This window comes from Lissotriton vulgaris, chromosome 1_1, assembly GCF_964263255.1.
Source record: "Lissotriton vulgaris chromosome 1_1, aLisVul1.2, whole genome shotgun sequence".
In the NCBI taxonomy this organism is placed as follows: Eukaryota; Metazoa; Chordata; class Amphibia; order Caudata; family Salamandridae; genus Lissotriton; species Lissotriton vulgaris.
Window position 1 is genome coordinate 2,047,383,686 of NC_141685.1, and position 14,335 is coordinate 2,047,398,020.

The 14,335-nt window shown below is 43.8% G+C and overlaps 1 protein-coding gene across 4 annotated transcripts in view; it reads left to right on the forward strand.

Moving 5' to 3' along the window:
• Positions 1-14,335, forward strand: part of ABCC9 (ATP binding cassette subfamily C member 9) — a 915,119-nt gene that overhangs the window by 610,528 nt on the left and 290,256 nt on the right. For all 4 annotated transcript variants that reach the window (XM_086920457.1, XM_086920444.1, XM_086920437.1 and 1 more), the window contains one exon: positions 5,289-5,391. In XM_086920457.1, coding sequence (XP_086776583.1) covers positions 5,289-5,391 — 103 coding nt within the window. The remainder of the gene's footprint in view (positions 1-5,288; positions 5,392-14,335) is intronic.

Consider the following 14,335-nt stretch of genomic DNA (forward strand, 5'->3'; position numbering starts at 1 on the left):
CTAGAGTTGTACGAGGCGTAATTAGCGAAGAGGATACTGCCGGTCAAGAGGCAGGAGACTTTTTCAAGGGTTTCCTCCCGTTTTGGGGACCTATGGTTAATAGTAGGAACCTGAGACATTTGACTCAAGTGGTAGAATCGACAGCTAATATTACTGCCAGTGCCCTTGGTAATATCACCACAGAACTTCAGGCGGAGAGACTTATGACATTACAAAACCGTATGGTTTTAGATGTTGTCCTAGCAGATCGCGGTGGGGTGTGTAAAGTGATCCATTCGAGCTGTTGCATTTTCATTCCAGATAATGCTCCTACTGTCTATCAAGCCATCTCGAAGTTGCATAAAATCTCCGAATCCATACACGTGGATGTAGGGGATTGGACGCTACTTGGTTGGTTTTGGGGCCTGGTGTCGGCTTGGGGTTGGAAGATTCTGACGATCATCGGGGTTGTGGTAGTGTTCCTGTTCACGTGTTGCCTTTGTGTGCAGTGTGGTCCTGCCTTATGTGGCCTCTGTGCTACAACGTGTATGAGACAACCATCTGTTACCAAGGGGACTCGATCGGACAGAGCTATGCTACAACGACATCTTGATGGTCTGATGAATATCGAATATGATTCCGACTAGTGCTTGCCTACATGAGGGCAAAAGGAGCGTCTGAGGTTCCGTGACAATTGTAAGTGGTGTTTTCGACTCGCACGAATATGGGCGAGTCTAGTATCTATGAACCGCAAATGACGAGTTTAGTAAGTGTGCGCAGTTTCGCTGTGCTAACTTAAACCGTTCGTTTGTTACGTGGGTTTTTCATCTGTACCCACGGGTTCCATCTTAGATACGGCATCCATTTTGTCTCTTGCCCTCAAGTAGCCAGCGAACGGACGCTGTCCGCTTCGCGACCCTGGGACTCCCAAGATATTTGCGGAAGACACATGTTCTTTGAAAGTGTCTTTATGACGAGGGGGTTGCTGCTGTAAGGCAGATGACGCCGCTCGAGGCTCATCTTGCCGCACGGACTTATTGTCTCAGCCGTGCATCTCATTAGGCACGTCCCTTTGATGCCTGTATCTCGTGCTTCTCGATACCTCCCCTTTTTACACCCTTTCCGATCTCCCTACTGTCTCCGTCTTCCTCTGCACCTGTCTTCGTTCCTATTTCGATCTACTTTACTGCTGATTGGAATTTGCTAATGGTGAGAAGATGGGTTTTTACAGTTGGGAACCGCCAAATGTTTCCGCACTTATGTTCCGGACCTTGTGTGTTTCAAAGTGACCAAAGCGACCCCTCTGAGAGCGACTTGTGGGAACCAGGTTGTAAACTATTGTGTATCATGTTATCCTATGGATAAAAACTGTATAAAAGGAGCGATCCACAAATACAATTTGAAGCAGTCTCCCCGAACTACACTCGATGTACTTCCTGTGACTTCTGTGTTCCCTGCAGTAAATAAACCTTGACTCTTCGACGCCGAAGGAAGTGTCCCGTGTCTCTGTGACTTGTACGCCGGAGCAGGTTACCCACGAAGGTTTCAGGTGTTGTGCCCTGGCACCGCTGGGTCCAAAAGAACCCAGTCCTTCACATGGCTGATTTTCCAGCAGAGAGAGAAGAGCTAGATAAACACACCTCCAGGATGGTTAATCTCCATAGACTATCCCTATTGCATTTGCTTATTCCTTCCATAATCCCATCATCTGACTGGGTTCAATAAGTAAAGGTGTAAATAAAACTGGGCTTTCCTGCCTGTCTCCTCCTTCCATTGAAGAATATCATTTGCAACCCCTGCTCTTGCATTCCTTTGTAGCAGACCCCTGCTCTCCCAGAAGTGCTTTCTAACCCTAGGGGCTATTTATCACCTCATCAAACGAGCCTGCCTAATCCAATTAACTCTGATCAATCAGTACAGAACAAGGTAATGCTGAATTTTAGCTTACAGACAAGAAGGTCTTATAACTTCTTGTCTGTACATTTTACGCTAAATTTAACAATACCATATTGTTGGATTTATCAATACCATTCTAGAAAGTCCTTGAATTATATGTTAATCAGTTAGTTAGCATTTAATAACTTCTTGCCACGTTATTGCATGTAGCTGGAGATTTGCAGTGGGAAGAGTGACTTGGGCCATTTTTCCAACACCAGGGTTATAAACATCTTTTATAAGGGCCCTGCCTATGTCTACAGAACCCCACAATACTGAGATTCCTAGGGGAGACTTTAGGGGTTCTGAATATGTAAGAATATTGAAGATCGTCACTCAACAGTGCTCTTAGAACAAAACTCACTTTTGAAAGCACTTTACCACAGTATTGTGAGTGAAAAGTACAATTTCACTTAACTCAGGGCATCTAAACCTAATTTTATAAGGGTCTTCCTTATAAATACCGGACCCCCCAAACAGGGACACCTTGGGGAGACCCTGGGAGTACCCAATATGCCCAAACATTGTAGTTTGTCAATTTGCAAATGCCCCAAACATCAAAGTCGAGTTTGGACAAAATTTGTATTTTAAAAGCAGTACTGCAACACAGGGCTGCCCTTGAAATATTATCAGGCTTCAACAGTGCACACATGCAAGTGCAGAAAGGGCTGCTGGCCTCTAAATCGCCAGGCACTATCATATACTAGGGAATCAAAGATACTTTCAATACCCTGCCATATTATGTACTAGAGACTTACAGGGGAGGTCCTACCAATCATAGGGGTACCATAACCCTAGTGAATGTAGGTTTTTCACTGTTTTCTAAGTTTATCTTGCAGCGTAGCACTGGCCCTGGGCCTGGTTAGTATTTTGGAACAAGGGAACCCGTATAGGTAGCAAAGGACCCCGGGTGGTACTAGTTTTTTGTTAAACAATGGTCCTTTAGCTTAAACAAATTGGATTTAGAATAGGCACAGACTAAAAATAAAGACTGTGTTTTTTCAATGTCCAGCCGGACAAGGAAGCTTTTATTTAGAAGAATTTAGAGAATTAACACATATAAGGTGAAGCAAGTCACACAAAAATAGTAACTGGGCACAAGCCTGTACCAAGTCAAGAGAACACAATACATGGGGGAAGAAATAATAACAGGCAAACAAGACAGGAGAAATGGTGGCTTACAATGCAATGAAATTATAAGTAAGCTCTATCCCACAGTAACTGCAACATAAATCATAAATCGAAAAAGCAGCAGTACTATGTAAAACAGTCGACGAACGTTTCGATCCCTATCTCCAGGGGTTACAATGGGATCATCATCAGGACTAAATTAGATTGAGCTTTGCCTGATTAATTTATATTGGTAGGCCTGCGGGGTTAAAACAGGAGGAAGGGAAGATAAAACAACAATTGTCTTTAAAATTCACAATTTTGTAGAAAGACATGTCAGACATACCTCTTTAGTTCAGACTGTGAAAGGTTACTTAGTGAAAAATTGGAGTTGTGCACATGCATAGTGTGTGCACTGAGCCTTAGGTGCTTGTATCCAAAGGGCACAGTTGTCATTGTGCTCATATTTGGGTGCACTGTCATGCAGATATGTGACAGAATTCTGAAGTGGGTAATTAAATAGTGACGAAATTAGGGGAAACATTAGTGAGTCAAGTTAGGGCAGTGACTCGGCATGGCATTTAGGTATAGTGCTAGTGGATCTCAGAGATTAAGGGGTTGGTCAATCGTGACAAATTGAGGCCAAACTAGAATTGCAGAGAGTACCTAGAAGGCCAGGCTAATGGGCGGCCGGGGGATCCCGATAACCTGCAGAGCCGGGTGCTGGATCGCGTGTTACTGTTGGTAAAAAAAGGGGGGGGTGATTTAAAAATTGGACCGCTGAAAAGGGTATCCGTGCGGGGCGTAATATTGACTGTGATAGAAGGAAGGGGTCTTACTTAGTTTACTGGAAAACACGCATATAAGCGTGGGATATCCGAGTCCTGTAGGGAGACATAGAGATTGGACCAGCTTAATATAATTCAATCCCTCACCCTGGTTCTGTTTGGTAGTTTAGATTACGTGAGCGACAAATGAAATGATGTGAAAAATGGATTACAACTGTCGAAAACTGTGTGCCTTTAGCCAACTTGTAATTTCACTAGCACTATACCTAAATGCCATGCCGAGTCACTGCCCTCACTTGACTCACTAATGTTTCCCCTAATTTTGTCACTATTTAATTACCCACTTCAGAATTCTGTCACATATCTGCATGACAGTGCACCCAAATATGAGCACAATGACAACTGTGCCCTTTGGATACAAGCACCTAAGGCTCAGTGCACACACTATGCATGTGCACAACTCCAATTTTTCACTAAGTAACCTTTCACAGTCTGAACTAAAGAGGTATGCCTGACATGTCTTTCTACAAAATTGTGAATTTTAAAGACAATTGTTGTTTTTTCTTCCCTTCCTCCTGTTTTAACCCCGCAGGCCTACCAATATAAATTAATCAGGCAAAGCTCAATCTAATTTAGTCCTGATGATGATCCCATTGTAACCCCTGGAGATAGGGATCGAAACGTTCGTCGACTGTTTTACATAGTACTGCTGCTTTTTCGATTTATGATTTATGTTGCAGTTACTGTGGGATAGAGCTTACTTATAATTTCATTGCATTGTAAGCCGCCATTTCTCCTGTCTTGTTTGCCTGTTATTATTTCTTCCCCCATGCATTGTGTTCTCTTGACTTGGTACAGGCTTGTGCCCAGTTACTATTTTTGTGTGACTTGCTTCACCTTATATGTGTTAATTCTCTAAATTCTTCTAAATAAAAGCTTCCTTGTCCGGCTGGACATTGAAAAAACACAGTCTTTATTTTTAGTCTGTGCCTATTCTAAATCCAATTTGTTTAAGCTAAAGGACCATTGTTTAACAAAAAACCTGGGCCTGTTTAGGCAGAGCCCAGGCTGAGTCAGAGTCAGTTACTACCAGTACCAGTCAGCAAAAAAATTGGGGGTGCCCAGGGCACAGGATGACTTTGCAACAACTGGTTATGCTGCATTATAAAAACAAGAAATGTAACATACTTAGGTTCCACTTTCATATTTACAGAGTGATCTAGTTCTCTATTATGTGAACACAGTGAAAAAATGCAAATTCATATTCACCATATCTGTCTTCCGGGCAGAAATATTTTTGTTTTCATGGACCGGAACAACCCTTGTTTGACAATTAACAATGTGCAAAAAGTGAGCGAAAAGAACTTTTGCTACATATCTGTAGAGTTGCAAATTATCTTTGTGTCTGTGCAACCTGTGCTTTAAGTATTGCTTTTAACATTGGCTGTGGATTAATAGGTCATGATTTTTTTCTAGACACGAAGCCAGATTTAAACAACGAATGCTGGAGCTGACAGACACTAACAACATTGCCTACTTGTTTTTGTCTGCTGCCAACAGATGGCTGGAGGTCAGAACGGTACGTACTGCTTAGACTGTGATGCGGTTCAGAGTCTGTGAAAGAAGACAAACCTGATCAGATCCATACGAGCATGTCATAGAGTAAATTCTATAAAAGGATTTATTACCGCGAAGTGTTTAAAACAGTTGAGGCTGTTGTATTACAGTGTAAATAACGGGTTGCTTGTGAATGTATGAATGTATGTTAAGTGTACACGCCTACTGCAACCCATACGTGAGTATGTAATGGATAATTGGAAGGGATGAGTTTGCTGAACAGAAATTATCATTGGAAATAAGTAGCTGCACTTTCGAAAATGTTTTTGTTATTTAAGCTCTATCTTATTTTGCCGAGAAGGCATCATAGTTTAATTCATTAAACCACGCGGGGTGGCCCTAGATAAAAAACGTTTGCCAAGCATGCTATGAAATTACAATATATGAAAGTATATTTGCATGTTTTGCTTCAACTTTCGATTCAGATAAAAAATACCCAAGCACTTGCATATTATCTGAAATTTAATGAAAATACAATTTCCAAGGAGCACAATTTCCCAGGGGCATCTAGGCGCTAACCATACTAAGGAGAACTGAGCGTGATACACCAGGGGGCCAGGAAATATGCCTTACTAGTTAGATAGACTTTTAGACTTTTTCTGAATTCGAGCAGATTTGATTTATTCTTAAACTGTAGGGGAAAAGAGTTCCATAACCTGGCAGTACTTTGCAAAGCATCTCCCACCCCATTAATCTCTTTTGAATTTGAGGACCATCAGGTTTCCACAAAAGGATGAGGGTATACCGTTAAAAGCATTGTGCCAGCAGTACAGGACCAAAATCATGTAAGGATTTAAAAGCTATACAGTGTGCTTTAAAGTTAATTCACTCTCCAATGTGAGCCAGGGTAAATGGACCATGGCTTGGGTTATGGGCCTATATTTGGGAATGCACAGAAGCAATTGTGCTGGCACTCATTGAAGGGTCTGTAACTTGTTCAGGGAACATTTTTGGATGTTGGTAAACAACTGCTAGGCCGGCATGATGTAGGGGAGGACCCTCCTAAGAATTTTCTTAGGAGGGTCTCTTCTGTTTTAAATTTCTTTGTGAAGGAACAGCGGAATAGCTATCTTCGGTGCAGCAGGTAAAAGCGAACTGGGACAGAGGTAGGGGCAGGAGGTCTTTTTTCCTGGCTTGAATTGGGGTCCATTGAACTCTTGCTACATGGTGGACTTAGTCCTTTCTACAGGGTCATCCCCAAACTTTTTGCCTTCCTCCTCCTATTTTTTAGGTCTCGCCTAGACGAAAGCAAAAGCAAAGCGAGTGCGAGACAACTTATGTTGTTACTTTTGGGGGAATGTGGACAGCAGACTGTCACAAGCTTTTTCTGGCAGATTCCCTGAACACACACATGCACCCTCAGGCAGGAAGGCACACACATACACACACACGCGCGCACCCCCCTACTTCACCCCACTCACCGGCACCCCCCGCCGCACACACACAGGAGCACACCTACACACACACACATACTGAGCCCCCCCAGCCGCCGCCGCCGCATACATAGAAGCGCCCCCCCCCGCCGCCGCCGCTGCATACATAGAAGGCCCCCTCCCTCCGCCGCCGCATACATAGAAGCGCCCCCCCCCCCAGCCGCCGCCGCCGCATACATAGAAGACCCCCCCCCCCGGTCACCGCCGCATACATACAAGGCCCCCTCCCCACCAGCCACCGCATACATACAATGCCCCCTCCCCCCCAGCCGCCGCATACATACAAGCCCCCCCCCGCCCCAGTTACCGTCATTCTAAAGTCTTGCAGACTCCGCGGGGCTCTCCCTCGGGCATGGGAGCCCCGCGTCACCAGCACTGCTTCTCTCCGTGCCGTGGGCGCGTGCGCGGGCTTCCAAAGACGGAAGTCCCACCCCATGGAAGGTTTCGGTTTCGCTGTCGGAGCTGGTTTTGCTGGGAGGAGGGGGAAGGAGCCAGGTGCTGGTCCCGCGTTGGCACACTTCTTTATTTAGCTTTACCTTGTAAAGAAGCAAAAAGAATCTTAACACATCTGTGTCACATTTCCACGCATGGGGGAGGTAGAGAGCAGTAGGCGAGATCTTGCCGAGACAATCGCAGGAACTGCAGCAGCAGCGCGGGCGACCATGCAGTCAGATCTGAAAGGTATGTGGGTGTTCTATCCAAATACACCCCTCGAGGGATTCCAAGATTTGTAGTGAGTCCGTCTAGTGCTGGTTTTTGTGTGAGGTTGGGTTTTTATGTTTGAAAATGTATGTTTATTTCTGTGTGCTTTTCTGACAACCCAGTATGAACGGTAGGCATTCGCTTGTGATGTAATTTCTGGCAAACTGGGAACAAGTTGCTCTCTTGAGATGTTTACGCTAGGCTCGGTGTGCTGAGGATTACCATTGGACTGTGCACATCTGCATGTGAGCATGCGCCATTCATCTAGGTCTTCTCTGGTATACTGCGACAAAGCCGACCCAGTGAGGTGGTTGGTGATGTGCCACGCCAGTCCAGAGCGGAAATTGAATTAGGGTCTTCCGAAGAGGGGGGCGGGCCGGATGGCTGTACACTGGCCCTGATGAACGCTAAAAGCACTTCAGCATCGCGCAGCCGGGCCCCAACACGCCCGGGCTGCTAGGACTCGGTACCCTCTCGGCCTTTTGCTTCCTCTTGCAGGAAGTTATTAATACAGAGTGGCTTTGCATGTGGAGCAACTGCAAGGGCTCGGTGTGTCCAGAAGATTCCAAGCAGCCGCTGGGGTGCTTCATTTTGTCTATCCCTCACAGCTGGCGCCAGGGGGCCTACGGCTCGGAGCCCTCAGTGGGTGCGGATCTCAGGCATGTAGCAATAAATAGAATAATAGCACCAAACGTTTGTATTGTCCGCAGATAAACATAGCTGACTATGCTTAACTATACACACTTATCTACTTCGGAACTATGAAAGTCCGATACAGTCCTGCAGAGAATCAAACTTATGGTGCCCACTCCACAGTCGCACACCATCGCTGCTGATCAAATTTGTTTTCTTTTTCACTGTGGAGGTGCCACCCAACAATAAAGCATATTGCATTGAAAGACTCAAAAACTCAGTCTACACTTGGATGCGTTGAAAACATTGATATTATTACCTCAATTGAATATATGTAGTACGTTCTCACAAAAAGACCATTCGTTCAAAAGCAAGTATATGGCATTGCATTGAAACATACCTTATTTTTTATTTTTTACAAAGTTTTATATAACGCAAACTTGACCGAAAGGTATCTAGTATCAGAGTGCTTTACAGAGCCCCAATTGCTTTACATGAGGACACATTCTTTTTTTGTTCAGCATGGGGAGATTAAGTGATTTGCCCAGAATCATCTTTAATGAGTTTTGTCCTACCGCAGACATGACATGCTGTCCTGCAACATTCAGTGCACAATGCGCATTTTCACTTTCCAAGCAGCCCGGGACAATGGTGGTTTCTTGTTTGCAATGCAATCAGTCTCGCATGAATGAGAGTTTGAGTTATTGGCATTTAAAATGACAATGGCTTTTATTTATGTGTTCATTTTCAAAACAGATAAAAGGCATTGCCATTTACAATGCCAATAGCTTTAACTCTCAGATATGCGAGACCTATTGCATTGCAAATGCTTGTTTTGTATTTGTTTTTGTTGGCCTTAGGACTCGACTGTGCACTTTACCACTGCGAGCCAGTATGTTAAAGTGATTGTGCTCTCCCCTCTAAATATGGTAACATTGGCCTATATCAAATTGTCATATTTAATTTGATTCTAAGTCCCTGGTAAAGTGCCACTGCATGTGCCAAGGGCCTGTAAATTAAATGCTACTTCTGGGTCTGCAGCACTGATTGTTCCACCCATTTAAGTGGGCCTTTAAACATGTCTCAGGCATGCCATTGAAGCCTGTGTGGAGAACTGTTGTTTTGACCTGTAAAGTAAAGCTTTTGCCAGTCCGAAACCTTCCTTATTATTAGTCACTCCTAGGGTAGGCCCTGGACAGCCCAGAGAACAGGGTGTAAATGTATTTAAAAAGTAGGACATGTATGTATGTTTTTATGTTTTACATCTCCTTGTAGTGAAAATCTTTTAAATGTTTTTTTTCAGTACTGCAAGGCCTACCTTTTCAATATGACAGCACTGTAGTTACCTTGTTATATTTTATAAGTAAAATTTCCAAATGGGAACAGGTAGCCAGTTCATGTTTGGTGTCTCTGGAATTGAAATAAAAAATCCTACCTTATTGCAAAGCTGGATTTCAAATTACAATTTTGAAAATGCCACTAGAGTTGTGGTGCCTGCAGCGTGTCTCTAGGTCACATGATTGGGTGTAGTTGACAGTTAGGCTTTATGTATTCCTCCTAGACAGCACACAAAATGGAGAGCTTTGGTGTAACCGGATGGGCCATCACTGCCAGGATGGGAGGGATGAACTGGGACTAGCCCCCTTAAACTTCAATAGGATGTGTCCTGTCTCGATACAAAGGGTTGCGTACATATTGCAGTGAGTCTGGAGCCAGGGCCAGGAAGGCAAAGCACTTCAAAGGAATGCCTATAGAAGCTTCTCCCCACTTCAAAGGCACACTGGGTAGAAATACTGGACCTCAGCCACCAATTGTTCAGTATACTTCTTTACCTGTGGATACTCTGCTAGGAAGAAGGACTTCTGTGCTGCTGGAAGGACTGCCACTCTTCTGGAAGGACTGCCACAATGCTGGACTGCTGATCTGAAGGAACTGCTGCCCTGTTTTGCTGACCTGCTGCCTTTTTGCCTGTGGAAAGAGAACTGGACCTGCAATTTCATCTTAAACCCAGTACTCAAGAGTGACTCCAAGGGCTAGTCTGCTGGCTTCCTGATCTGAACCTCAGGGTCTTAAAAGGCTCCCCAACATCCTGTTCCAGCCCTTGGACCCAACTGCAGCGAGTTCCAGACCTCCAAGTGGTGCCTCTCAGGTCCTGCTTCCTTGATGTGGCTCAAGGGTGCTGAAATAAAGCTCCAGGGCTCTTCACAACCGCAAACTGGCCAGTTCACACAAATACCTCACTCCTCGCAACACAAATTAGTTCCACTCTTCGCACTCCAGCATCGAACATTCAAGGAGATTGCTAACACGAAGCACCAGCAATGCCCGGCCACTATGTCGACCGGATCTCCGCGTTTTGCTGACAGTCTTCTGCACCGCTCTCCCTGTTCCTCAGGCCCACTTTAATGTGAATGGAACTGTTGGCACAAACTTGAACAGGTAAAATCTAGTGGTACTGATCTGGTGACTGTATCCCACATACGCTCCATCACGATTGGCCTGAAAGAGCGACTTGGACTCAGTCCAGAAAGATCAAATATCCCGAGTTCGTGCCATGTACTTTTTAATGCCATTTTTACTACATTGTTTACAAATTCATATCTCTGGTTCTACTGATTGCATTTTTGTCATTTAGGTCTTGTTTTATTTACTAAATTCAGCCCTATTTTCCAAACATGATGTGGGTTTCTTTTTGTATAGTGTTACTGTTTAAAGATTTGCACAAATACAAATGCATCATAAGTTAGGACTTCAAATTTGGATTCCAGAGAAACCAAACTTGAATCACTTATATCCTTCCATTCGAAAATTACACTTATAAAATATTATTATGTAATCCCAGTCTTATTCTACGGCATATATAGGTCTTATAGTAGTGAAAAATTAATTTAAGAGTTTTTCACTACCGTATTTAAATACATTGCGTCATGCCCTCTGCGTTATCCAAATGACCTTAGGGGGGATTTATGTATAAAAAAGAGAAGGGTTGGGCATGCCAAAAGGTTTATTTTTCCAGGTTGACATGGCAGTGTAAACGGCGCACCCAAGCTCTGCAATCGCAAATGAGAGGCATGGTTAGAAGACTCCTGACATGGGTGGCAGAATCAGTGTTGCAGGCCCACTAATAGCATTTAATTTACAGGCCATGGGTACATGTAGTGCACCTTATTAGGGATGTATAGGTAAATTAGTTATGCCAATTGGATATGAGCCCATGTTACCATGTTTAGAGGAGAGAGCACAAACACTGTAGCACTGGTTAGCAGTGGTAAAGCGCACAAAGTCCTAATACCAGCAACGTCAGAAAAGTGGAGGAGGATGGCCAGAAAGTTGGAGAGCAAGCCCACCCTAATGCTGTCAGGTCTAACATACATCTTTATTATTATGAGATTATTGTTGTTTGCAGTGTGTTTTTGATCCTGGGCATTGTGTAAATGTTTGTTGTTGTTCATCTTTGCTCTGCAATGCTTGAGAAGGTTGACAGCAGAATCTGGAGAGGATAGCTGTGGTTCTCTTTTATGCTTTATGAGCTTTATCAAGCGTTCATGGCCCTTGAGTGTCATGTTTATCCATTTAATAAGAATTATCATATTTCATCATTTGTTTTTAATTTACAAAATTACATTTTTGATGTTAATCACTTTCCTAAACAGTAACAGTTAATAAGTGGATTATTGGTAGTATTAATGGCGCTATTCATGACTAGGTCCAGTTAGTTCACAATAATTTAAATCTGAGCTCAACCCTTGGGAGCTATAGCACAGAGCAGAGATGCTTACAATAGGAGAAATCTGCTAAGCATTTATCGTACCAAAAGAATTAAAAGTAGATAAAACAACACAGTAGAAATCCCACTCCAGTTCATAAAAATAGAGCAAAATAAAATATAGCAAATAGACACCAAAATGATAAATTCAGATGTAGGGGTCTGGAGATATGATTTTTTAAAGATGTTAATAATACTAAAAGCTGCAATACTCATGGGACAAGGCAGCAGGCTTTGGCTTAGATTATGTGGTAGAAGATCTCTACCTTCTGACTTATAAATGTTTTTGAATGTCTAATTTTTTCCAGTTGGGCATGCTACCAAGTTGAAATCGAACGGCAATGTGAGGTCAGGAGCTTGGTGCTGTCCAGTGGTAGCCTCTGGTTCCTTTGGCAAAAATCCTTGGAAAGGTTTCCAATTCCCAGCTTTTGGGGTTAGGCAGAAGGAATACCGTCTGAAACTTATCTAAGGACCCCAAGACCTTAGGGACACCACTTGGCATCAGGACTCACTCTTGGGGCAGTCACCAGCAAGGTCCAGGACAATTCCAATTGGACGTGGTCAGGTGGGCTCTTCAAGAAGGTATGCTTCTTGCAACGTTTTGTGACCTGGCAGCTTAACAAGAGGCTAGCCATCTAGCCCTTGTAGCCCACTCTTCTGTTCTGTGTTCAAGTAGGGGTAGGCCTAGCCCTTTGGTTTTTCTCTACAGGTTATAGAAGGTGCAGCCCTCTTTCTGAAGTCAGGATTCATTCGGTTAAGTCCTCCTTAAGTCAATAAATGTTCTGAAAAAGGTAGTCATGGATGCCACTTTTTCTGCCTGGCACTAGCTTGTTGTTGGGGATGACTAATCGGTTAGGGAGTCATGGGGTTTGACCATAAACACTCCCACAGTGGCCTGCTGTGCTGAATGCTGGCCTGGCATAATTTTCTTCCCTTGGTCAGGGATCATTCGGGACACATCCTTGAGTTGTGTCTATGGAATTGAAGAACTCCTCTGATTGGTGCCACTCTAGCGCTTTGGACAATGGCAGGGGCAACCCTAAGTATGAATTACATCTGCCTGTGACAGGATCTGTGCCTTTGAAGCTTGTACAGTCAGTGGCGACCTCCCCCAGGCCAACCTGTCATGAGGAGGTCACATCTCCCAGCCATGGCACTTTTGTTCCCTATCTTGAGAGCAATTCACACCTCGCTGCAGGCTGCCAAGTGACAGCCGATGATTATCTCTGAAAGGGCTACTAGAGCCTTTAGGCAAGAAATGCCAACCTTTTAAAGGAGCATTTTCAAATTAGTAAAATTAAATCCAACTTTATCATCAGACTAGATTTTATTTTCATATTAATTTGAGTCCTTGAATCGTGGTTCTAGTTGTTCATAAATTAAAGTTATAAATTATGCTGTGTTATAATGTAAACTGTGCAATTTTATGGGAGAGCCGCAATGTCTCCTTATTAGGGGCTAAGGGGCATAACCCTGTGTCCTGTTAGGCAACACTCTCTGATCCTCATCTCTACTGCTAAAACGTTAACTGAATAGTATTTATGAAACACGAGTTTCATATTTTCATGAACACTGTCAGTGCAGCAGGTCAACCCTCTTAGCCTCCTCTCCGGGCTCCAGATGATAGGAGGAGAAGGAGGAGGGGGGCTAAAGCACATTCCTGCTACAGTGTTATTTCAAAATTAAACCCTCTGTAACAGGATGCCTGGATTGCGCATGTCTGAGGGCGTAGTCACACTGGCACAATCCATTTTATTTAGCAGACATACTGCGCATGCCTCAGTCAGCCCAGTATATCTGCAAAATTGTGGCTGTTAGGGTACATCCCTGAGACTAATGAGGAGCCGCACAGTGCAGCAGGGTAAATATCTCAAGCTCGATCTCAGCAATTTATTGGGCAGTGCTTCCACTCATATCAAGAACATGAAAGAGGGACTAATTTGGGCCTTCCCTTGTTTCAAACTTGCCCTTGCTGCTCCATCCATCTGCTCCTTTATGGGAATCATGGCTTGCTGGTTCTAATGCCCAGCACCAGATTTCTGATCTTCAGCTGCCAAAGAGCCTCTAAGTTGCCATCTAAGGAAACAAGGTAAGTAAAAAAAATGTTGTTGCTCTGTACATGTGTTTGTATATGTGAGTGTGGCCAAGAAGAGTGTGCGTGAATGTATTTGAGTGTATCAATGAGAGAAAGTGAATGGAAATCTGAATTTAAAAGAGTGTATGAATAACAGTAAGTTAGTGCGAGGGAGTGGGTGAGTGGAGTGTGAGTGCATTATAATGAGTGAGTGACTGGAGATTGTGAGAGAGCATAGAAGGACATTAAATGTGTTGCTATCAGTGGTGCAGCAGGTGCAGTTGCACCAGGACCCATA